This window comes from Hippoglossus hippoglossus, chromosome 9 (genome assembly GCF_009819705.1).
Source record: "Hippoglossus hippoglossus isolate fHipHip1 chromosome 9, fHipHip1.pri, whole genome shotgun sequence".
In the NCBI taxonomy this organism is placed as follows: Eukaryota; Metazoa; Chordata; class Actinopteri; order Pleuronectiformes; family Pleuronectidae; genus Hippoglossus; species Hippoglossus hippoglossus.
This window is the reverse complement of record NC_047159.1, coordinates 11,218,964-11,244,341: the sequence shown is the minus strand read 5'-3', so window position 1 is coordinate 11,244,341 and position 25,378 is coordinate 11,218,964. Positions and strand designations below refer to the sequence as shown.

The window sequence follows — 25,378 nt, the reverse complement described above, 5'->3', positions numbered from 1 at the left end:
CTTTGGCATAATGCATTCCCTAGCCCCTTACCCTAACCCTAACCATCCAAACTAAATGCCTAACCCTAACCCTAACCCTAACCCTAACCTAAACCTAAACGTAATTCTAACCCTAACCCTAAAACCAAGTCTTAACCCCCAAACAGTCCATTAAAGGTGGGTCACAAAGTGAGGACCGGCCAAACGGTCTCCAAAGGTTGTAGGCTAAAGCTGGTCCTCACAAAGATAGCTGTACAAGAGCACACACACACACACCATCAGTGGTTGATAATTTACACAAAGAGCGACGGCGATGTTTGTGGTTCTGAGCTGCCAGAGACAGATCCAGTGTCCAGATATTATAACCTGCTGGTGTCCATCAATAAACACGATCCCACTCACATAGACCATACCTCACTTTAAGTCTTTATGTTATTTTCTCCCTCTCTTTTTCTTAGTCTAGCATTATTCTTTATTCATTATCCTTTTGCTCTTTTGTCTGTATCTTACCTGTTTGCACATACACATCAAAGTTTTCAGGTTTTAGTATGTTTTACTACATATGTGAAAAGAAAGTTGTGTAAAGTCTTTCTGGGAGTTGTACAGTTACAGTAGGATGTGAGGTTATCACACCTCTGCAGCCTCCTCATCTCTGCTTGAGGCCTCTTGAGCACAGACTTGCTCAAGTAGAATTCTAGGTTATGTAGGCCCCAGTTTTTTAGTTTTTTTATCAAGATCGAAGAATGACTGGAACAAAAAAATATTTCTTTGGATCTGCTGCTTTCATTTTTTACTTATTATTGTTTATCGTTGGCAAGACGCTTACATTTGTGCAACGCTACATCAACAGTGGACGTGGAAATACACTGGCAGAAAATGTAAAGTGAGGTTGTGGGATGTTACAAAGTACATTTACTTTGTTACTGTCCATTATTCATGCATCTGTACTTTACTTAAGTAGATGTATTTTCAGATATATTTCCCTTTTACTCCACTATATATCAGTTAATATCTGATTTACTTTCTACTCATGTTGATATTTTTAGATAACACAATCTGTTAAATCTGCTGTACAAAAGTTGGTCCATCATCTCAGGTTGACAGGCCACTGACAGAACGAGGCCTTTTACACGCAGACATTTTCGTTTGATGTAACATGGCACGTAGGGAGCTTCTCAGAGGTTTTCTACAACCATTTACAATAATCAAGGGTGAAGCACTAAATTGCAGCGTTGATGATGGGTTAGTTCTCTGTCCCTTTTCTCACGGGACACAGAAAGTCAGAGGGAAAGTCGGCGGCCTGGCAGTGGGAGGGGAATAAACAAGAGATGATTTGCTTACATGTCAGAAAGCAGAAACCCCAGTTTGCCAATCAAAGCTCTCCACAGTCAAAGCACCTCCCAATGATTTTAATTTTTTCCCGTTGAACCTCTTCTGTCTGCGGCCGATGTGTCAGAAAATCCTCAAGGCGTGAAAATCCTTTAGGCATAAGAGAAGGCACAAACTTACTGAAGAGCTTCCTCCACAAACACAGCAGAGACAGGAGCAAACGGCTGCCAGCAGTCGAGTTCAAAAGACGCATAAAGGTGAGAAGGAAAGTTTTTCTATATTTCAAAACATACATATAAAAGTTGTTATAGTCTTATACTCGGCTGCTTTAAAGAGTTGTCATGAAGAGGCGGTGAACATGGGAATCTCTAGGAAAAAGGGCACTGTTATAACATCAGGGTGAGAGTCACGACTGCAGTCCTCACTTAACCCCCACAGGTCATTTCTGTAACTTTAGCACTTTCTCTCTCTCTCTCTCTCTCCCTCTCTCTCACGCACACACACACACACGCGCACACACACACACACACACACTGACAGAAAAAGCATGTGTAATTGTGGTCAGTGAAAGGGCTGCACGGCAAAAGCCTCTGAAACAGCCTGCAAGCTCCGTGTGAGCTTTCATTCACTTGATGCTTTATCAACTTGTGGAAAACACACACACACACACACACACACACACACACAGCCAGACAAACAATTTCACTTGACACACTTGATACAATGTGATTATTCATGTAAGGACAGAAAGTAAAGTAGTAAAACACATTTTGAGTTTGACCTCTCTCTCTCTCTCTCTCTCTCTCTCTCTCTCTCTCTCTCTCTCTTTCTTATTCTATATCTTTGGAAACGTATCATTTTTAATGTTTGAAGTAAACAGTTGAACTTTGCCAAGTGATTCTGTGGATTATTACGTGAAGACATGTGACGAGAGGAGCAGTCGTATGAGGACAGCAGTTTAGATCATCATGTTGATGAGAGTCACTCCAGATAAGAACGTCAGATAAAGACAGAAAATATAATTTATACGACAGTAAGACAAAGAGCTGCTGTGTGTGTGTGTGTGTGTGTGTGTGTGTGTGTGTGTGTGTGTGTGTGTGTTTGACCTGGTGTTAGATGAAAGGTCAGAGTATCACAGAAGACGTCTAATCAGGATTCAAACTCTCACCATTAAAGTCTCTCTGACTAATAATCACAGAAGTCTGTTCAAACGCTACAGAGTTATTTCTTTCTAGTTCCGTTTTTCCCCCTACCAGGAAACCAAGTCAAACAGAAACATCTTTGTCTCATGGCAGTAACATCAGCGCCCACGATAATTAACTCAAAGCATGAGTTGCACGAGACACGTTCAGTTACACCGAAAATGATGTTCAGAGAAATGTTGATGTGTTGACTTCACAGAGACAAACAGAAAGAGAGAGAAGTGTCCCATCTGAGGCACAGCAGGAAGAGCCATTAAACTGATCCCTTTCCCCCTGCCTCTGCACGCTCACACACACACACACACGTGCATATGCATGTGTCTAACGCCTAACGTGCACAACATGTGCAGGACGTAGCTAGATCCTGTTGCTTTTTTCCGCCATATACAATTACAGCACAAGTCAGTTTGTGTGTGTGTGTGAGTGTCCACGTTGTTAACCCTTGTTACAGAAGACAGGTTTACTGAAAACAGTCCCATATATTAACGGCCACAAGGACACAAGGTTTACACACAGAAACACACTCCCTGTGGTGTGACATAGGGAACACCACTGACGCACTGAAAGCGTGCACACGCACATGCACATGCACACACACTGAAACAAACATAAATGGCAGGTGCCATAAATCAACATGTCTAATTCATAGAACTGGCAGGAGGGAAGCTCAGACTTCCACTGTCCATGACTGTGAAACTGACCTCTCAGTTTACCAGGATCATGTCTCATAACATTTCTAAATAGCTGCTAGGAGGAGGTCAGAGGTCACGACTTTCTTTCTCTCGCGCTTGTTTAAGCTAATTTCCATCTGACTCATCTGATCAAGCATGTACTGTTTCAACTCAAGGTTGAATAAAAGCATGAAAGCTCATAATTTACAAACTGTAACATCACGTTTAAGTCCAGTTCTGAAACAGACGTCTCTTCTCAGTGTGAGGAAAGATTTTTCTCTTTTCTTTATTAGAGAAACACTCGGCTCTTGTGAGAGAAAATGTCAAAAAGAACCAAATCAATTATTAATTCTACTCAAAATTTGAAAATCAAGCTTCATATTCTTGTTACAGTATTTCCAGAACTTTATCTTGTACCTTCGGAGCTTTATTGTGTGGCTTAAACTTGAGTCTTGTTCATGTACTCGAGTACAATGTACAATGTACAATGAGATACAACAGATACGAATGAAACCTGGGCTTTAATCGCAATTGTAATCATATATTTTTTTTAATATATATTTTATATATCGTTATAATTAAGTTTTAATTTGATCATTCTTGACACTTTCGTGTTACTACACAAGTGAAAGTGTTTTTTTACACACAGGAAGTCAAAGTAAAACTCAGCCTTACAACATCAAAACTCCCTGTCGCTTATATTTTTGTTTCCATATATTCCCTGACTGGTGTAGAAATGCTGTTCTGTGTAGCAGCGTGTTTCTCAGCTCTGTTTTGCCAACCGACTGGTGTCTCATCTGATCGTCTCATTTATCAAATTAAGTGAGTCCCTTGGCTGAAGACAGAAATTGTGACACTCTTCATCAGGGAGAGCGGCTGCTATTTGTGTCGCCACAACTCTGCCTCTGCACCCACGGGAAAGACCATCCCCAATATCTGCTCTCAATAATGGACTCGGCTTTCTATTTATACCTCCCTCTTACTCCCTCTCTGTCTCGCTCCTTTTTTCCTCTCTGACTGTCACTTGGCCAGCTCTCATAATAATTATAGCTGCTGCTCTTCATAGAAAAAAAAGGCTGCTACAGAAATAACCAAGGCCTCTACAGAAGAGATAGGCAGTTATGTGAGAGTGAGATGCGTAGGTAACTCTAACCACCGAGTTGACGCAAGTCGTAGGGAGATGTTTCTGTGCCTCGGCTGCACAAAGTATATCACGTGTCGTTTTCAAGCAGAAACATCTTAAAACACACAGTGCTGTTGAACTACAGTTGCCACGAGGACACTGAAAGGTCACGTAGGGAGTTTTTTAAAAGGAAATGTGGGAGTTAATCAATTTGGAGCGAGATAACAGTTAATTACTTGTGTAAATGCATTCTGGGGATTTTATGGGATGATTCCAGTATTTTTATCTCATGCAAAACAAGAAATAATTTTGTTAAGGTCTTACACACTTACATTGGGTTTGTCAGGGGTTGGATTACCAATGTGTGAAATTCACTGAAAGTTGCAGGTTAACTTCATTATAACTGGGTCAACATAATTAGAATTTATTTACAGTTTAAAGTACAATATTATCAATGTTTCTTTCATACTCAGTCTTGTACTTTCAAGACCGTAACAGTTCAAGTTGATTTTGTGATTTTGAGCTTGTTTCTGAACCTCTGAAGTTGAATTTCCAACATTAACAAACTAGCAATTATTCACATTTGAGAATCTCTTATCTGGGACTTTTGGGCTTTTGTTTTTGCTTATAATTACAATTCATAAGTTGTCCAAAATGTAGCCACTTGATCGGGAGGATGAGTGGGTTGTCCACTAACCAGAGGGTCAATGGTTTGATCCCCTCCCTTATCTTCCTCCATTCCTTTGGCAAGATACTTAACCTCAAATAAAAAAAAGCACTGGCATTAATGAGAAAGTGCTGCACATAGATGCACTACATGTGTGAATGGCAAACCAGTACCTTGAAGTGAACATCCAAACTAGAGGTGAGCCATAGAAATAGATTGTTTATCATTTACCACTGATAATAATAACTTTATTTATAGAGCACTTTTCAAAATCTAAGTTGCAAAGTGCTTCACAAGTGCAGCAAAATAAAACAGATGGGTCATAAAATCATGAGCACAGCACAAATTTAGGAATCACAAATATTAAAAGACTATATTCATTGGAAAAAACTATAAAAGACAGAAAAAATACTTTAAATTATTATTTTTTTAAAGTTCATGTAAAATCAGGAAGTAAATCTACTGTCAAATCATCTAATCGACAAATCAACAGTTCAGCTTCAGTTCATGATCCAGAGTCTCTCAGCTTGTTTCATTGAACTGATTCGTGGTGCACAGCGACCACTGCTGGTGTCTGTTGTGAACTACAGGAGTTTTGTATGTGTGCTGTTTTTCCTTTTTTAGGGCCCGAGCACCGACGGTGGGAGGCCCTATTGAAATTGTCGCTGAGGCCCTAAACATGCTCAAATCATCACCAACGTTTGCGGAAAATTCAAAAGTCAGAGAAATTTACGTATTCTGGAGTAATTTTAAATGGGCGTGGCAAAATGGCACAACAGCGCCCCCTGGAACGCAGCCCCTGAGTTCGCTTTGACCGATCTTCACGAAAATCGATTCACAGGTGTATCATGACCAGACGCACGAAAAAGTCTCAAGCAGCATTATGAAAAACGCAACAGGAGGCTTGCCATTTTGCATTTAGTGGCCATTTTCCACATTTTCACTTTGACGAACTTGTCCCAGGGCTTTCATCAGATCAACTTCATATTGAGGTGAGTGTCATCACAACAATATGGAGATATAAACTACCTCGAATTTCGATTTTTCGTCACACGGTGTGACCGTGGCGTGGCGTCAAAGTTTGATTACACGCCATCAAAACACGAGGTTGTGTACACATACATGGACCATGAATCCTTTGATGCTCAGCCGTCAACAAACAACTCCACTCCTGCATTATCAGCATCAAAGGATTCATGGTCCAGCTTCCGTTGTTTTCCTGCGCAAAACACATGCAACGCGGAGCCGTGTGCCTGGTCGCCGATCGCTCACTCCACCAACCGCAACAGGTCCCGAGTTGCGTGTGCGCGGGCCCGTTCAGTGCTACAACGTAGCCCTAGTTTATAAATAAAGTTTTTTTTTTTCTCCTGGTAAACATGGCTTCCATGGCAACCGCACTACGCGCTGACAAACATCTCCGGGTAACGATCATTTACTGCATCTGTTCCGAAACCGACACGCGTTAAAATAATACAAATAATACACTTGTTAGTCAGTCGACGACATTTTGATTCTCTTCAGTGTGTAAAGTGTGAGGTTTTGTTTTACGACAGACGAGCTAACGTCTGTTAGCTGATGCTCAGAGTTATGAGGTGTTAGCTGCTCGTGTTCACACTCTACCTGCTAATATCATGTCATTCAGCCTTTGTTCACTTGAACTGTTTTATAATGTTAGTCTGGTGTTTTGTTAGAGATCTGGTCAGGTGCTTTCTTTTACTCCGTCCGATAACGGGTGCCTTAACAAGTGGAGTACATTCACATATTTCAGTTCATTCATTAAAATACATTTACTTTGTTTACAGTAAGATATTTGAGATATTTATGTTCCTACGGTTTTTATTTACATGTTTATAAGTTTGATTATTCACATCAGCATCTTTCAAATGATTTGCTGAATCTGCCTCTGTGTTTCTCACACACCTTTTACCTCAGTAAGTCCTTCCGGCTTCTCATTGGTTAGTTCAGACAAATACAAATACAAACCCTAAGGCTTATATCACGTATCAAAGTAGACAGTAGTGAGAGAAAAGAAAAAAAAGAAACTGTCGTGCATTGAAGAGATTTAGCAAATGCCTGAAATGACAGATGTGTAACCAGGAAGCAGAGTTGTTGTGAGGTGAAGGTGTTTAACAATAAAGTGCTGTTTATTCTCATAGAGTGATCCATCCACCACACATCGAACCCTCACGTTACACTAGGATGCCCAGGGTGCAGTGTCAGATTGAAGAGGACAGTAGTAAATCTGTATATACCCGCACTTGTTGTTTTGTGTTTCTCTATGATCAGCTTGTGTGTTTTCGTTTCACTGTTTGAATGTGAGCAGGGGGATACCAGAGGCTCCAGCAGTGTCCCGCTGCCCTGCACAGCGACCCCGCTCAGCAGTGATGGTGTGGATCACAGACAGAAAGCTGCTCAGTTCCTCAGGGAAGCCGAGAAGAACAGGAGACAGTGAGTTCTACCACTACATTTCATTTTAAATCTACGTTCAATTCTGAAATACAGAGGGTGGACAAAATGACATGAAAACAAGTTAGACACAGTCCTAATTTATGCTGTATTCAATGACTAAACCACTGTAACATATCAAATATTGCTGAACTCTGCCAAGACTTGAAACGTTAACATCAATGTGCTTTGCTGCTTCCTCTTCACAGGATTGAAAAGTTGGAGAAAGAGATTGTCCAGTGCAGGAAGAACGGCTGGACAGATGTGTGTGGAGACCTTAAAGAGTACGAGAAAGTGCTGGAGGATGAGAGACGTGCAGACAGTATGTGTTTATTGGTTTTACAGAAGCATAGAATTTTCCCCTTTACAATTAAGAGGGAGCTGATGGTAGGTTTTGGCTAACAGATTTTTTTTGGAACGTACACAAAAAGTCACCTTTTTCTCATCCTTTATTTACCTTAAATGACACAGTATAGTTAAGATGCACTGTCACACACATCAAGTCATTATCTTGAATTTATTTTTCTTCCTTTAGAGATGAATCTTCAAAAGCAACTGGTGAAGATTCAAAACGGTGTGAAGAAGTTTCAGAGACAGCTCATAGATGTGAAACCAACTCCTGAGTGTAAGTTAAAGCTCCTTACTCTTACTCTGTAAGAGTACATTCAATTGTAACTGAATGTACTGTAATGTTCTGCATTTCTTCTTGTGTTGTAGTGATTGAAAGACTGAACGAAATAATGTCCGAGGTGGAAATCTCCATCAATGCCCTAAAAGAGGAGCGCCGCTCATGGTAACAGGAAACACTGAAACAAATAAGAACCAGCCTGAACTTAATCATCAGGCAAAAACAGACAAAGATATGACGTTTTGCATTTAAACACAACAGCCCCTCAGAAAAATTGTATCTTTAACTTTTGTATCTTTTTTATTTGATATCTGTTGAGATCATGTAATATTTTGTCCTGCATCAATAAGCAAGAAATCTAAAAATGTCCTTACACCGAATAAACAAAAAGGTCAAAGTAAATAAAAAGTACAAGGACACATAGACCACACTTGTGTTTATTTCAGAAATAATTACATGCACGGTAATAAAAACATTATATATGATTGTTCCATGCGTTTCTCTGCTTCTCTCAGCCTTGAGGAGCTTCTGAAGGAGGAGAGGACGTGCAGACAGGAGATCGCTGCTTATGAGAAGAAGATTGAAAACTGGAGCCTCTCTTTTAAATCAGAACCCAAACTACCCACAACTCCCTCTGTTAAAGTCAGTCTCTGAATAAATATCAGTAGTTCTCTACACACAACAGTGTTTCTGAATTCATATGAAAATGTTTATAATCTGCAGGATATTTATCTTGTTCTTATTGGATTTTTTCAAGATGAATTCTGGATCATTCATCTCTTTATGTTTTCTAGAAGATCAAACCCCCAGACAGTGATCTCCCTGCAGAGGTCAGAGCACTGGAGTCTTTCCTGCAGAAGACGGGTGGGCCTTATGGAGGCTGGGACCAATATGACCACCAAGCCTTCCTTAAAGTAAGACACTACTGTCATTCCTTCTCGTTAACGTGTGTCGTAATAATAGACATTCTTATTTCTCCTGTCCCCCCTCTTTCAGCTTTCATAGCTCAATGTTTGGCCTCAGGCAGCAACAAAATTGCTGAGCCAAAGTTGAACTACCGCAAGATTCTTGACTGACTGACTCATCTGTTTGATTCACAGGTCTGGACAAAGCAACGTGGTCATCCAGCCTACAGGAAAGAGGCAAAACTGTACTTGCCTGGTAAAACACTGGAGGAGATAGAGCAACACGAGGTCTGGCATCAGCAGCTGATCAATCTGCAGGACAGAAAGAGAGAGGTAGAGAAGCTGACATGAACAGACAGTTTGTTGATTCAGTAGGGAAGTAGACCTCACTTGGATAGTTACATGGTGAAATAGTAATGGTAAAGTCCCATTCACCAATTCACACACATATTTATTTCACATACCTCTATAGATAGCACTTTATTTAACCCACACCATTCACACACTGGGGCAATTTGGAGTAGCCAGGATCGAACCATGGTCCCTTTGTTTAGTGGACGACCCACTCGACCTCTTGAGCCACACTCATCCAAAGCTGTTAGCATCACAAGAAGTTAAAGAAGTTTTGAAATATAGCCACACAGCTAACCCTAACCCTGTTGAGTTGAATCAAGATTGTGTCATTTTTACTTGTCGGAATAATTAAGAAACCCCAAACAGATTTAAGATTGAAGAAGATTTGGATTTGATTGGATTGGATTTAAGTCAATTTCTATTGTGTTTTTTAAACATATTTATTAATACATATCACTTGTCAAGGCTAATTTGTTCTTTAAGGGCTGACAGCTGCTGATTATTATTGAAAACTTTAATTCACAGTGATTTTAGATATTAACCCACTGAGTTTGAGAGACTTTGCCTTTTTGTCATCTGTCCAATTAATGTTAAAGTTTTACCACAAATTTATTATTTGTTATTAATATGCCTACAGTGCACCATTAGAACCACCTTTATTCTCTATAAAAATGACATAATTTTTTTGTAAACTGGAAACTGTGATACTGTCTTATAAATATTTTGTGGTACTTGTCTTACTGTACTCAGGCTATTCAGCGGTGGAAAGCCAGCAAACATCGGGAACTTCAGAGCCGGATACAGAGTCAGGAGGAGGCCGAGGAGGCAGAGAGGGGGGAGAAGGAGGCCAAGAGCCAGCAACACAGGTGGGCTGAAGATGAAAGACTGAAAGAGGAGGTAGACCATACATCGATAAAGATAAATTTGTGGGCTTCATTTGCTCTTGTTCTCTTCTCCTCTGTTTCAGGACTGAGGAGGAAAAGTGGGAGGCAGCACGACGACTGGAGGAGTGGAGGGAGAAGAAGAGATGGAAGGAGGAGCAGGAGGAGGAGCAGAGACTGGCTGAGGAGATACAAAAGAGGAGGCGGGAAAAGGTGCTTTTATTTGTGTGTGTCTGTGTGTTTTGCTTGTAGGAGTATTGTGTGATTTATAGTGTTTTACATGGAAATCAGTTCAAATACAAGAGTTGATGTAAACAGATGTATGGTCGGTGCCATTTATGTTTACCAATCAATTTTTCCCTATTAGGAGGAGCGTCGCCGGCAGCTGGAAGTGAAGTTGACAGTTGAGGAGCAGCTGCGACTGAGGAGAGAGGAGGAGGAAGAGCAGGGGAGGAGGAGGAGAGAGGAGGAACAGAGGGAGATGGATGAGAGGAGAAGGGAGGCGGCAAAGGGGATCAAACGCTTTAATGAAAGGGTACGAAGTCGAGACATCCACCCACACGCCTGGTGTTTACATGGGTGCAGTTGTGTTGGGAGCACAGCTTCTTGTTGCCTGAGGTTGTGATATGATGTATTTTAGGGATGTGGGGTTTTACCACAAATGTTGGTGGTCTGTCAGTTGTGGTGTAAAATATAAAGTTTGTCTCTTGGTCCTTTGCTGCAGGATCTTCACAAGTTAGAGGAAAAGCTTCAAGAGAAACATCTGAGGGAAAAAGAGGAAGAGGAAAGACAGAGGAGAATCACTGTAAAGTTGAAGGAGAAGGTAAAAGTTGTACAGTGAACAAGTCCGCCACATTCAGGAAGATCTCACAACATGATAATCAAGAGGTTTTAATCATAAAGTCTTAATAAACAGTGTTGTTGATTTAAGAAATGGTTGTTTATTTCCCCCGCTTAGGTTGATTGTCACGTCAGCAGAGACCCCTCCAGGCTAACGCGTCCCACTAAGGGATGGGAGGAGCGAATGAAACACGTTGGATCTTCGGGAGAAGGGCCGGTGCTGCACATGTCTCACAGGTCTGAACGACTCTGTGTTTTTACAGTCGCTGGATTTTGGGTAATAAAGATGATCTTTTGCTGAATTACTGAAACCTGTCATTCTGTTGCAGAGCTGTTCCCACTTGGAGACAAGACCTGTGAAGAGGAGCAGTGGAAGCCAACAGAGCAAACCTCTGTGCCTTTTGCTTTTATTTGAATTTACTGTATGCTGCCGTTTGAAATCTTATGCAGTGTATTTATTTTATTTTAAATTGTTATTCTTACTAATTATTTTCGATGAAAGCTTGATTTGTGTAAAATTCTCAACATATGATCCAATTTATTTAAGTTAATGTACCTAAGTACTGTATTAAAGTGAAAATTTGAGATACATGTACTTTATTTGAGCATTTTCTTTTTTTAGTACTTTTTATACTTTTGTGTAATATTTTAATTTTTACTCCACCACATTTATTTGACAAACTTAGTTTCTAGCTACTTTATTAAAGTGTATAAACTATGATGCCTTGTAAAAAATAAAATCACCTAGACAAAAAATGTACAAGTACTTGTAAAATGATTACTTTACTTAGTGTTTATTTTATTTATCCAAATGACTTGGGATCTACTTTGATAATAATTTCAAATGTGAGAATTTGGTGCATTGCCTCTTAAATTATTTAAATCTATTTTGAAAGATGTTGATTATTTATATATAATAATTTTGACCCAGTGAATATTTGGTGTTACTAGGGGTACTGGTTATTTGAAAGGGGCATTTATCAGTAATGTTTTTTTATTGTTACAAACCAAATAATCGATCTATATTGTAGTATATGTTATTATTATATCACAAACTTTTAAAGTACATTTTCCTAACTGTTTCGAATACACATTTATTAGGTGATTATGCTGGACCTCTACTTATAACTGATGATTTAAATAGTGCTGCTTCAGCACTTCTTTAAATAATGAATAATAATGTTGTCATGAGGAACCTCTGCACTTTACTCTACTGTCAGATTTTAATTTGAAAAGCAAACGTACCGGAACAGGTTCCTCATAGGTGCGGATACAAAGATGGCGGAGGAGGAGAGTCAGTGTGAAGAATTTGAGCAAATAGACTTTTTACGGGACCGACATGTCCGGTTCTTCCAGAGAACACTGCAGGTGTTGCCGGAGAGATACGCCTCGCTGGAAACCACCAGGCGAGTTGACTGGAATGATGAACGAGGCTCTGGTTTCCATATGTGTTGTTGGGGAACTTGATTAGCATCCGAGCTAGCTGCGGCTCTCCTGTGAATGGATGGAGGCTAGTGCTAGTTTAGCTTAGCGTGCTAGCTAACAGCAGCCAGGCTGGTGAAGTTGCTACAGAGCGACTGGAGGAAAACAGGAAACTCTGGTGTTCAGCGGGTACACGACGTCCTATGAAGCGTAGCAATGGTTGTTTTATATTAACATGGGAACGAGGGTTATTAAAATTGAACTTAAAGCTAAATGGACAGTTTGGTTGGTCAAGTTCTTCATTTGTAAACTTAAGCTAACTCCTGTTAGCTCAGCTGCTTCCACCCACTGACCTCAACTAGCAGCTAACACTTAGTTACTCAGGTTAATTTAACTCTAAAGATGGTTTTGAGTTGTGTTTCATCATCCAGTTCTCCGATCTGACATTGTTTACATTGACTCTGTTGTGTTGCACAGCTCTGACACTGCAGCCATGTTTACTACAGCTCCATCACTATTTAATAAACAATGTATATGGTTGCTCTCTGTCCTTTTCCAGGTTAACCATCATATTCTTTGCCCTGTCTGGTCTGGACGTGCTGGATGCCCTCGATGTGATCGACAGGAAGCTCATGATTGAATGGATCTACTCTCTACAGGTTTTGCCCGCAGAGGATCGTAAGTCTCAGAGCTTCTCACTTTTTCCAAACCTGACAGTTAAATAGGATTCAGAGTTCAACATTTACCTATAAATAGTTTTGCACCACAAGTATTCATTGCCAATAACAAAGACATTTACATGAAGCAGTAAAAGGTTGGAAGCTGCTAACTACATCATGAGTAAGTGGAATGCAAGAATCTTTTAGAAAAACAGTCTCATTATAACTGAAACCCCATTTGAATTCCCTAGATCCAGACTTTTATTTGTATTTGCATCCAATTGCACTCACGCATACATATCCGTACAGATATGTCAATGAAATTGGTCTCATTTACCCTCTGCACTACCTTTCTTCCCAGTGTAACACATAAATAAGACTACTCTCGAAAACAAATTTAACACATTTGAAGCCTGTCAACTTTAATAACAATTCCCTTGCTGCAAAAACGAGCGCTGTCAAGGCCTCGAGGGAGCTGCATCAATAACATAATCATGGATTTGGGATTTTTCTGACACTCTGTATGGAAAATGAAATCCTGGTATTGCTTTTTAGAAAGACTGAAGAAGAAAGAATCACTGTCATAACAAACAAACAAGTATAGAAATAGCAATGGGTGTTGCTCTAATGATCACACTTGGCGCACACACTCTGACATACACAGTTTGTCATTTCCTGGGCAGGGAGCTTAATTGTGCGAGTGGTATGTGAACGGTCAAATCAAGAGAAACATAACAAATGACTCTTTAACTCTCCCTTCATATATTCAGACAGCTCTTTTGATGGGTATGATATTTGCCCAAAAAACCCTCAATTTTCTTAAAGAATGAAAGACACTAAATCCACTGTGCTTTAGAAAGTGGTTGCTTGAGCTTGTGTTTTTTTTATCCAAATGGAGAAACTGCAATTCGACTCCTCAAAATGCCAAGAAGAAGTGAATGGGAAGAAGTGTTTGAGTATTTACATGTAATTTGACAGCATTGTATGGATGTGTGGACTGAATTTGTTTGTCTCAGATTTTGGCTCATGTGTGCCATTATTCTTGGTGGATTTCATTTCACTAATATATGTGCATGTCATGTGCTGCAGTAACATTTTGTTGAGTGGGTGCATGTGTTTAGGCTCAGGTTTGGTTTAGGTGCAGGGTGTTGTTTGTTTTTCATGGGTGTGGTTTCTATGTTGTCTAAGGTGTATACAAAAAACCTTAACTTTAAAGTGTTCTGTTTCAGCTTCTGTGTAAGTAAAACAGAAGCTGAAACAGTTGGGGGTAGAGCTGGATGGCAGGCAATTAGGTTACTGCCAATATGAGATTTTCTTCAAGCATTCGTTATCGTCAGGTTGGATTTTGAAGCAGACATTAGGCTCCAGGTGTCCTCTCCACCAAACCTGTTCCAACTGGGCCTCTGTTCATCAGGGAAAGTTGGACGCTAAATATTTAATTACTATTTTTTTTTCCTGTCTGCTAACAAGCCACTCTGTGCCATCTGTTTGGATGCCCAGTTAGTTAATTATTCAAGACATCAACAGAAATCATGGTGGGATAGTCACGCTTGATGGGTCTCATGTTTGCCGGTGCCATATGTTTGTTGTCTGGCTGGGTTCTTGTCTTCAGATGTGAAAACTGAGATTTGAGACTTTTAACATTTGTGTTGTTGCTGTCTTCTCTTTTTTCCAAGTTAATTGTGTCGTATATTTGATTTTACTACAGTCAATAACAATAATCATAAATGGTTTGAATTGAACGTGATTAAAAAGCGTTAACAACCCTTCGTAGTGCATCACACACATTGTACAAATGAAGCTCTCATAGTCTGCAATATGTTATTTGACACTTATCACAATATTGACCTTACAATGCTTTGTCATGTGTTGAAATTGTATTTCCCAGCACACTTATTGTATACAAGTGTGCTGGTTTTTTTTGTGCTGTGTTTGCAGTATCATCTCATTTTACACATTGCATCATGCTGTTTGAGTAGTTCCTATTTCAGCCACATGGTGGCAGCAGCAGACTTAATTCAGAGCTAGTAGAGCATTAAGTTCTATGTCTTTGTACCACCTTTGAAGGTCAGTAAAAACAGCACGAGACCTAGTTTGTGAGACAAGAAGACAGATGACTGTTTTCATATTCCAGTTTCTCGTGATGATCACCCCTTTCCTGTTTCTGTCTTTCTAGAATCAAACCTAAGTCGTTGTGGGTTTCGAGGATCATCACATATTGGAATTCCTTACAGCACTAAGGTACCATCCCAACAGCTGTAATATGATAATGTGATGTTGTGTGAATATGTTGTTTCCCCACAGAGGGTTGTGAATGTTACAGCAATGCAAATAATGAAGGTCTTTTTTTTTTTTTCATTGTCAATTTTTGTCTTTCCTCTTAATTTGTAAGAATGATAGAAACATTTTTGATGTATTTTTCAGGGTCCAGGTGTCCTCCATCCGTACGACAGTGGCCATGTAGCTATGACCTACACTGGGCTGTGCTCGTTGCTAATACTGGGAGACGACCTGAGCCGGGTTAACAAACAGGCCTGTCTGGCTGGTCTCCGAGCGCTGCAGCTGGAGGACGGCAGGTCGGTACACATGCCAGAGATATGATATGAACACCAACAGTCTTAATTTAGAATGACATTAACTCACTTTAGGTTCTTCATCAGTAGTTGTGTGAATTGTGGGCATAGTGTATATCATGTCTGGTAGAAAAACACAATATACCTGATGCAACTTAAATCCTGAATATAAACAGTCACTTGGTTGCCTGGTGTTTGTGTAACTGTTGTGTTTATCTGTCTGTTTGTGATTGTGTCTTTCTTGCTTCCAGTTTCTATGCAGTGCCAGAGGGAAGTGAAAATGATATACGCTTTATCTACTGTGCAGCCAGTATCTGTTACATGCTGGATGACTGGTCAGGCATGGACATTCAGAAGGCCATTGAGTACATCAGAGGAAGTTTGGTGAGTTGATTTAATAATTATATTCCAGGCCAAGAGCTCCACCCGTTAGAAAACAACCACTATTTCTGCACCAGTCAAAGCTGCAGTGCCTCTACACTTGAATGGGCACAATGGGCCACCCACCTTCAGGAGGTGGCACTCTGCCTAGAAAGACTGAGCAGTGCATCATGATCTTAAAGCTGCGGCAGAGGTTTATCCACCCCACCAGGAAGCAAAAACAACCAGCTGCAAGATAATGATGTGGCACTCGAGTGATATTTTTGTCCGATTGTTGAATGACGTTTTACTCAACCCATACTTAAGCCTCAGTGTTTGTTTTTCTATCAGACGTGGGTTAGACACATGAAAGCTGGGGTTGTCTTCATGCTCATCATCTCAGTATCTTGCACAACCCAACTCTTCAGAGCAGAGTTTGTCCTGTTTACTAACTACTAACTAAACTTATTTTAAGCTTTACATTTAACACGAGTGTTTCATTACATAGTTCCTTTGGCGTTTGCATGGGTGTGTATGCAACATATCCTCTGTCTGCTTTCACACATACACTAAGAAACAGAGAGGAAGGTCTGTTAATTCATTAACATATAACTGTAAGTCATAACTGAAAACTATTTTCATCCACCAGCCACATACTAGTGGGTGGATTTCAAAATGTCTTTGGTAAAGTGAGTTAGTTGCTGGTGAATATAAGTATACAGAAGGTTTCACATTTGTAGACCTGGCACAGTCGGAAAGTTTGAGCCACGCTCGCATTTGGATGGAGCAGAGTGTCCATTTACTGACCTTATAGTCTGATCAGACCTGACACATGGACAGAAAAGGGCTTAAGTTTTTCCCAAGCGACTGCCATCCGTTGTGCAGCTTGTGTATTTTTGTAGGAACCAGTGCTCATGACATTACTTAGAATCTTGTCATGGTTTCCAGGAAAAAATGGTTGTTCTAATTTAAGTGTTTAACTTTTGCAAGTTTATGAAACCTTTAGTCATTTTCTTTCTTTGAACAGAAATAACCACGTTCACATGTGTCGACCAAAAGACGTTTGTAGAGCTCACTCCTCCAAGTAAAATCTTTCTGGAGCCATTACCCCTTATTTCACATTTCACATTTTGTAGTCTGATGAAAGAGTGGAGCTCAATGGTTGCATATACCTAATGAGGTGAGCTTAAACAAAGAATATACTGTAACAAATAATCAGGCAAATTTTATTTGTATAGCCCATATTCCCAAATTCTAATTTGTCTCATAGGGCTTAACAAGCTGCAACATCCTTTTTAACAGGGAATGATGGAAAATCTGGCTTTAGAATAGAAATCTTTAAAAATAAAATGAAGACATGGGTTATTTTAAACAATAGGTTTTTTAGACATTTTTATGGGTATTTTTCACCTTTTTATTTTATTGATAGAACAGTTGACAATAAGCTTGAAATTTGGGGAGAGAATGGGGAAAGACTCGGAACCGAACCTGTGGATAGTTATGGCTTCGGTTCGAACCATCTTACCCATCATTTTAAAGCAGGAGTCTGCTGGCTCCTTAGATCTTCGTTGTATACCCAGGAAAAGGTTATGTGATTTTAAAAATATATCACGTCACCATGGTAGTCGATGACGTATCCAGTTGTGACTTGAATTTTACTTTTTCTTCTAATTACATGTTTTTCTTTGTTCTCTCCACAGTCGTATGACAACGGGTTTGGCCAGGGAGCCGGGAGAGAGTCCCATGGTGAGTCTGGTCACTTTCTAATTGTTTATACATGGTTACATCTCGCAGAGATAAGAATGTGAATCCTTCATGCACATTAGCAGGATTGTATGGTAAATTTCACCCATAAGAGTAAAAATGAACACATCTGGCTGCACAGATTTAAAAGTCTCATGTATAAATAGTGATTTAATTTTTAATTTTAAAAGGTTTGTCGCTGCGTCGGCAGTGTCATGGTAGAGGGCATGAAAGTGGCTGACGTGAAGTAACTGGTTTAAAGGATTATCCATTAAAATCCATCTCTGTAGATGCTTTGTCCTCTTTAATCCCAGCCCACTCAAATTTAACCTTATTATTCTGACACAAAAGTCTCCATCTTACATACACTCACACATTTAAAAGCACAGCTTGAAGCACCTGTGTGACGCGGTAAAGGGAGCATTTCCTGTTAACTTTGACTGTGAGCGCATAAAGGAAATCTATGAAATTCAAACTGCTCAGTTGAGGCTGATCGTAGTGCAGCTGGTAATTTCCCTCTTTGTGATAAATTCAACGTCTGTGATTAAAGGCTTCAGTGAGACTCAGCTCTTTACTGTCAGCAAAGTCATAGTCTGAGGGCTGATGATATATCAGTAGAGATGTAGAGTAGATACCAGTTAGCCATCCACCCTTGTATGTGATTCTTAAGCACCAAGATCTCCCACATGCTGCACTTTAAATGTCCACAGATTCTTACAGGTTATTTGTTAGGTACTTATGTTTAAGTGACTGTAGTTCATCACATAAAACGTGTTATTAACTGTGTGCCAGGGTCAGAAATGAACTTACTCTGAGTGTATGCATTAAGAGTGGTTGTTCCATCTACTGTATATTCACGGTATTTCCTTCTCCGGTCGTCTATGTAATCGAGTTTTTTCCAATTAAATCCAGTGGAAAAAGCAACATAAGATGATACAACATTAAATGAGAAATGGAATTGTGAAAGTTTTACTTATTAACATTTGATTTAATAACAGGCAGTGGCAAACAGGAAAGTCTTAAGCAAAATCCAAGTTGCACCAAATTGCACACATTCAGAGTTTTTTTTTCTTTATCTAGATCCATGCAATATTCCCTGGGAAATTGGTGAAAACGTCCAAAAACACCCCATCTCACAAAATCCTGGATCCGTCCCTTTGTCCAGATCCATGCCAAAATTTTAATGAGTTCTTTCTTGGCCCATGTCCCATCCTTTCATCAAGTTTGGTCAAAATCTGTTTAGTAGTTTTTGCAAAATTTTGCTGACAAACAAAAAACTAACCAACAAATAAACAGACAGACACGGGTGAAAACATAACCTCCATGGCAGAGGTAATTGCAATCATGGCCCATGAGGAATTGGCAGTTAAGGTTGTCAAAAATGGCTCTTTAGTTCCTTACTGATCCATTCTTTTCATACATCTCAATGTGTATGAAAATACATCAATCATATAAAATGTCATAAACGTACATTTAGGTAAATGGTTTTGGATTTCCCAAATTTTGGTTGTATTCAGATTTATATTCATCCCGTCCGTGCCTCCAGCAGACAGACAGACACGGTTGATTAACGGAGAGTGTAACACATCGGCAGATTTACACCCCTGACCCACACTCTTCACCCCACCTTGTCTGTTTCCATCCCTCACACATGGACACAGGCAGATAAGCAGCCAGGCATAGTGGAAGTGTTGAGGGTTAAATGTAAAGTTGACAGTTGGGTTGTAGCAGGTGATGGATAGATGCTTCTTGTGCCTGTACTGATAACAGGTTGTCATCAATCAACAAACACACTCATGTTTGTGTGTCTTTCGCCATGAAGACGTACTCCTTTCAGTTCCTAACTTAAAATTTAAAGCAACACTATGTAAATTTACTGAGCAACAGCATCCACTACAACCATATATGGTGATTCATTCTTTTGGCCTCCGTGTCAAGTGTTTTTCATTTAGAAAAAAACAAATCATATCAATCTCTTGGTTAGCTCTGACTGCTTAGTCCCTCTCACTGAACTGAAACACAAATGCACCAAACTCTGTTGAGATTTTTTGATATTTTAAACGTTTCCTCACTGAATATTGGAGATTTAACCTGGTTTTTAATTACTTCTAAGTCTTTGTAACTGAATTTCAGTTCAGCACATCAGTCACACTCCTTACAGGAGACCATACCCACTCACCAAAGTTACACAGAGCAAAAACAGATGTTCAGGACGGGGAGTGGGAATGAAAGAGGCATCATTCTCCCCATGCCAGGTCAATGTACCATCAAACTAATAATGAAGCTGCTAAGATTCTGGTGATTCAATCCACGACATTAACCCAAATCAAATGTCCACAGACACCTCTCCAAAGTTATTGTGCAGGCAGAGCTGACGTTTTCCTCACTAATCCACATTTCTGTCTGAAAAATAAGATCGTTGTTTCTCAGGAAAGTTGGTATGTGAGTAGCAGCATGCGATCAAGTTTTTGGCAGTCGAAGGGCCGACATGCCGACACACCCTCCGTCTTTACTGCATTGTCCTGTAATCTTCTAGTTGTCTATCATCTAAACATGTCAGGATGAACCACTGGAACCGCTTTCCAATTTTAATACATTGTCATAAATCAGCAGCTCCATTTAATTGGATTAATTTGTGATGTGCATGACCCACATCTACAGTGTGTGTGATACACCTGCTTATTTGTGTGCCCAGGCGGCTGGACGTACTGCGCCATAGCCACTCTGTGTCTGATGGGTCGTTTGGAGGAGGCGCTGAGTCAGCGGGAGCTGGACAGGATCCGGCGCTGGTGCATCATGAGGCAGCAGAGCGGCTTCCACGGTCGTCCCAACAAGCCTGTAGACACATGCTACTCCTTCTGGGTGGGAGCTACGCTAGAGGTACAGAGCGGTGGAACAGACAGACGTATTCACAGATGCACTCTTGCATGTATTAACTCGTTTAGTTCATTTAAGTGTTTTAGCCCTGATTTTCTGCACCTTTTGTACAATTTTCTCTTGGGAGAAGGGAGAGGTTTAGAAAACTGCTGACGAGCACTGAATAATATGCAGCATTTTTGATAAGAGAAATATATTCACAAAACTCAGTTTATCCTCTTCCACCAACAGTGCATACACCCCCAAAAAACCTGTGAACAAACCTTTCAGCATGTGGGTCATAACTATGCCAGGGGTACATACATGCACACACATGATCCAGAACTGAGCTAAACAGCTATGAGTAAGCCAGGGATACACACACACACACACACACACACACACACACACACACACACACACACACACACACACACGTGCGCACAGGAACAGTGAATTTCTGAGTCAGAACTGTGCCAGAAGGACAAATGCACACACTAATCAAAATATTTGTCCTGCAAAAGAGCAGTATAGCAAACATTAAGGTTAACGTCACTAGTATCTGTATAGATGCAGAATATGAAGATCATTGGATTGCAGTAGCACACTTTTGAGATTGAATCCAGTGATGTCTGCCCCCTAATTCAACATGCTCTGTTAAAATGTATTTTAATTTGTTGAAACAATTGATTCAAAAATGATTACCCACTCTCAGGTTTACATTCTCCCTCATTTCCTTCCCTTTCTCTCCCACACTGTGGTCCCAGCTGTTAGATGTGTTCCAGTACACGAACTTTGACAAGAACAGGAGCTTCATCCTGTCCACGCAGGATCGGCTTGTGGGGGGATTCGCCAAATGGCCGGACAGCCATCCAGGTAAACGATTTGACTTTTAGATGTGGATGTTTCTGGAACATCTTGCAGTAAATGCTCACAATCTTCAGAGAACATCCAAATAAGAAGACACTATCAGAAAGACAATTACAGGACGCTGTCATGCGTGTCCTTTTGTGGATGTATTGCTGTTATTGTATCTGTAGGGGGTTTTCTGTGAAAGTAAGAGTGACACTAATCCTATGTACTTTTTTTTTAAAAACCCCTGTTAAGGCCACAGGAGTGGAGTGGCAGGTGCAACTTGTGTAAACAAACAGCACAAATAGACGTTGTGGAGGTTGTTGTTAAACATATTGCTGCTGTTTATTTTTCAGTAGCTTCAAAGAACTTGCATCAAGAACAAAAGATGTCGGAACTGAGCAGTTTCAGTGTCTTTGTCTCTTCCCTACGTCAGATGAGCAGTTTTCACTCTGCCCTCCACAGGTGCAGAGAGGACAGGGTGGAGTTGTGTCGAAAGTTGTACTTTGAATGGAAAACCTCTGGTAACCCTAAACTTCAATGGCGCCCATGCTTGTGTGTGTCTGTGTGTGTGTGTGTGTAATTGATGAGGTGATTGTGGATTGGCAGCCTGAGGACACAGGAGATCGAGCTCCTCACGTTACAGGAACAGGGCAGGGAAGATAGTCGGAAGGAAACAATGCGGCGAAGCAGATGCTGCATTGACAAAGCCTTGTTAATGCACAACAAAAGAGTTTTAGGAAATAAAGGAACGCTGCTACAGTATGGGTACAGATAACATTGGACTTGTCTGTTCTCAAACAGCTGAGTCATGCACAGGAACTGGTCTAGGAAGATAGAAAGGTAACAATACCACAGAACAAAAGAAGGTGCTGGGTATTCGTCAAGCAGATCTGGACCTAAAATAGTCAAATGTACTGTGACAAGAACAGTTGTTATAGTGTGGACACAGAATAGATTAGATTTCAGCCCAAAATCAGATCCACAGCTCTTTTCATTTCCAGGACTTCAAAGCTATAAAAACATCTTGATACATAAAATTCCCAAGTGCTAAACCACAAATCAATAATTAGAACTTGTCGTTGCTATTATTGTTTAAGAGTAACGATGAATTATTAGTTAGGACATTTTTTGTGTTGAAAATCAATTCGGTGTGATTAACAACTGTGTGAGGCCACAGTTCAGTCATCATGACCAAAAGTTCGTTCTCACGGTGAAATGCTTCTACAATGGCGAATATCACATTCAATTGAAATGAATCATCTTAAAGTGGCTAAAATCAATATTTCTAGATTTTCTAAGGTAAAGAGCCAGATGTTATCCTCAGCAGAAATAAATACATGATATAAATACAATAATACAAATCGAAAACTAAAAATATATATATTGACAATCCTCATGGATTAAATCTCACATTTAACTTTAGACTGATCCACACATGTTCAACCTTGAGTCTGAGTGCTTCTGGAACCCGATTGATGGAGCTAATGGTTCTTTGATTGTTTCTGAAATCTGTGTTCAATCATCTGTTATTTCATTATAATTCAATTACTGCCCCATTTACTGGCCTGTACAGCTTTTACGCAGGTCCCGGGGGAGGGAGGGGCCAACAAATGTGCATTATTTATATTCTACTTAAAGGAGCAGTACAACAAAAAACGTGCCTCTGCATAGTGGTGTTCTTATTATGTAAATTCTGGTTATTGATTTATTGATTCAGTAATGGAAAGTGAGCTGTCATGTTTGTGTAATAACTGATCATCCTGGATGCAACCGACCTGTCACATGCAGGTGTTTCCGCTCTGATACATATTAAGATCTCTGACCTAGTTTCTCCCTTTCACCCTCCTTTCTTTCACTTCACTCTTTCATCCCTCACTATGCTCCCCGTTCCTTCCCCTCTACCTCTTTCTCTCCATTTCCCGTCCGCCAGACCCCCTCCATGCCTACTTAGGGTTGTGTGGCCTGTCTCTGATTGGAGAGCCCAGCCTGAGGAAGGTCCATCCAGCTCTTAACATCACCCAGAGAGCCTTTCAGCGCCTCCAGCAGCTGCAGCAGACATGGAGGGACAGCACAGGCAGCAGACAGCACTGACAGCAGGACGAGCCGCAGCTTCAGTCAGGAGCAGCTAACAGCGGTCAGTCAAAGGCAACTGGACGTTTGCTGCGTGTCTTGAAGATGTTTGGCCGCTCGATCTGAGAGGCTGCATTCTTCGCTTGTTTGACACTCCGGTTACACAGCTGTAACTTCGGGGAGAAACATTTCTGTTACACAAGCTACGCCACACTTTTTTGCTGCCTTTTTATTAGTAGACCGTAGTAAATGATAATGTTCATTGTGGTTTGTGGGAATTAAATCATGTGCCAGAGAGTCAATAAGAGCCATTGGAGACTTAAAGAAATTCCAGATGCCTCAATTTTGCAAAGTCTTTAGATTATAATGTCTCCTGATCCTAATCCTATCATCATAGTCAACAACCAATTTACTGTAAACTTCCCACTAACAATTGATTCACTTCTCATAGACATAAAGTAGTATCCTGTAAGTCAGTGTATTTTCCAGGAGGGAACATCTAAATGATCTTTTTAGTAGTGCAGGCCGGTCTGATTTAATGCGAATACGCACTAGATAGATTGTTAATGAATTAAGACCTTATATTCTACATGACCAATTGATTTTTTCTTCACAAACCAGTAAAACCCCACTGGTAATACTGGAGTGAATTCTTTAAAGAGTTTTAGATTTACGTTCCTACATTCTCATACAAAAAGAAAAAGCCACAGTCCTCCAGACAGGTAATAGTGTTTTTGTCTTCACCTGCCCTTGTAACATCTCCATCCTTACATTGCTCTTGAATTCTCAAAACCCTTAAGCTCTTCACTCCCAAAGGCTGGTATCACAGCCTGGCAGGTTTACTCTCCTCTGAGTTTCTCTCTTCAGCGTCCTCCAGTTTCACCACTGCAGGCTCTGTTCAGCGATCAAGAGAGATTTAAATGATAACACAACTCCTCTGAGGTCAGATCTGTGACTGTTGTGAGGAGGGAAAAATCTAAACCCCCTCAAAATAAGATTAAAGTATATTTAGCTACAGGGGAGAAAATCTAATTTATTGTTCAAATTTTTCCTAAAGGCAATACAAAAATGGATTTGGCCTTAAGGGACTTTGTTAGGAATGGGGAAAATCCCTTCTTTCCTACAAGCTGGTAGCTGTCAATTTTAGCAGCAGATCCAAACCCAACATCCCCCTGACTCCAGATCTGATCTCTGCTCCTTCAGCAGCTTCCATACTCGAGGCACGAGCTGGCCTGAAATCAATTGTAGAAAAGATGAGGCAGTGGTGTTGTAACTTGGGGAGATGTGTTCTTTTGAACCGCACCGGGGATGCAGTCATTTTATTTTCAGAACAACAAGGATTCAAACAAAAACTGAGAATAATGTACTATTTATGAGCAGAATGTGCCACCAGGAGTCGGGACAACTGATCGATCACCTCTTTTAACGTCCTTAAATTGTTGACCAAGGTCCAATACACCACTGGACTCATCTCTGAAGCCCCACCCATTCTTTCCACAGATGCTCATCAGATTTAAAACCAACTTTAAGTTCATAGAAGCCTTTGAACTGATCCACATATGAGAAACATATTTTTTAAAGGTTGTATATATATATATATATATATATATATATATATATACATATATATACACACAATATTTTAAACACTAACATAGCAGCCAATAACTATTTTCTATGTAAAGATATGGAGGAGTAAAGGCATCCTTAGCAGAGATCTGACACTCCCTCTGTATGTTGTGTTTACTAGCTGCCATGCAGGGCCATTAAGGATCTGCTGTGTTCGGGCTGCAAGATGGAGCACAGCAGCGAAATA

The 25,378-nt window shown here is 40.2% G+C and overlaps 2 protein-coding genes across 10 annotated transcripts; both read left to right on the top strand.

The window, feature by feature from the left end:
• The first annotated feature begins 6,270 nt into the window (after window positions 1-6,270).
• LOC117767340 (coiled-coil domain-containing protein 112) lies at window positions 6,271-11,777 on the top strand. Of its 9 annotated transcripts, XM_034594892.1 has the most exons (16): window positions 6,271-6,392; window positions 7,295-7,319; window positions 7,350-7,419; window positions 7,626-7,738; window positions 7,952-8,041; window positions 8,134-8,209; window positions 8,560-8,686; window positions 8,839-8,958; window positions 9,145-9,282; window positions 10,054-10,169; window positions 10,271-10,397; window positions 10,552-10,719; window positions 10,909-10,958; window positions 10,990-11,007; window positions 11,101-11,106; window positions 11,163-11,259. In XM_034594892.1, the coding sequence occupies exons 1-14, from the start codon at window positions 6,348-6,350 to the stop codon at window positions 10,991-10,993; spliced, it is 1,269 nt and encodes a 422-aa protein (XP_034450783.1). In that variant the 5' UTR covers window positions 6,271-6,347; the 3' UTR covers window positions 10,994-11,007; window positions 11,101-11,106; window positions 11,163-11,259. The 9 variants fall into 9 exon arrangements, 8 of the variants coding, with proteins under 8 accessions (XP_034450783.1, XP_034450778.1, XP_034450782.1 ...); XM_034594887.1 differs by having other exon boundaries at window positions 10,909-11,007; window positions 11,163-11,326; XM_034594891.1 differs by lacking the exon at window positions 11,101-11,106 and having other exon boundaries at window positions 11,175-11,285.
• A 505-nt stretch (window positions 11,778-12,282) lies between these two features.
• pggt1b (protein geranylgeranyltransferase type I, beta subunit) lies at window positions 12,283-24,792 on the top strand. Its single transcript, XM_034594893.1, has 9 exons — window positions 12,283-12,430; window positions 13,006-13,124; window positions 15,282-15,346; window positions 15,530-15,681; window positions 15,930-16,062; window positions 17,739-17,784; window positions 20,477-20,661; window positions 21,405-21,513; window positions 23,423-24,792. The coding sequence occupies exons 1-9, from the start codon at window positions 12,303-12,305 to the stop codon at window positions 23,581-23,583; spliced, it is 1,098 nt and encodes a 365-aa protein (XP_034450784.1). The 5' UTR covers window positions 12,283-12,302; the 3' UTR covers window positions 23,584-24,792.
• The last annotated feature ends 586 nt before the right edge of the window (window positions 24,793-25,378 follow it).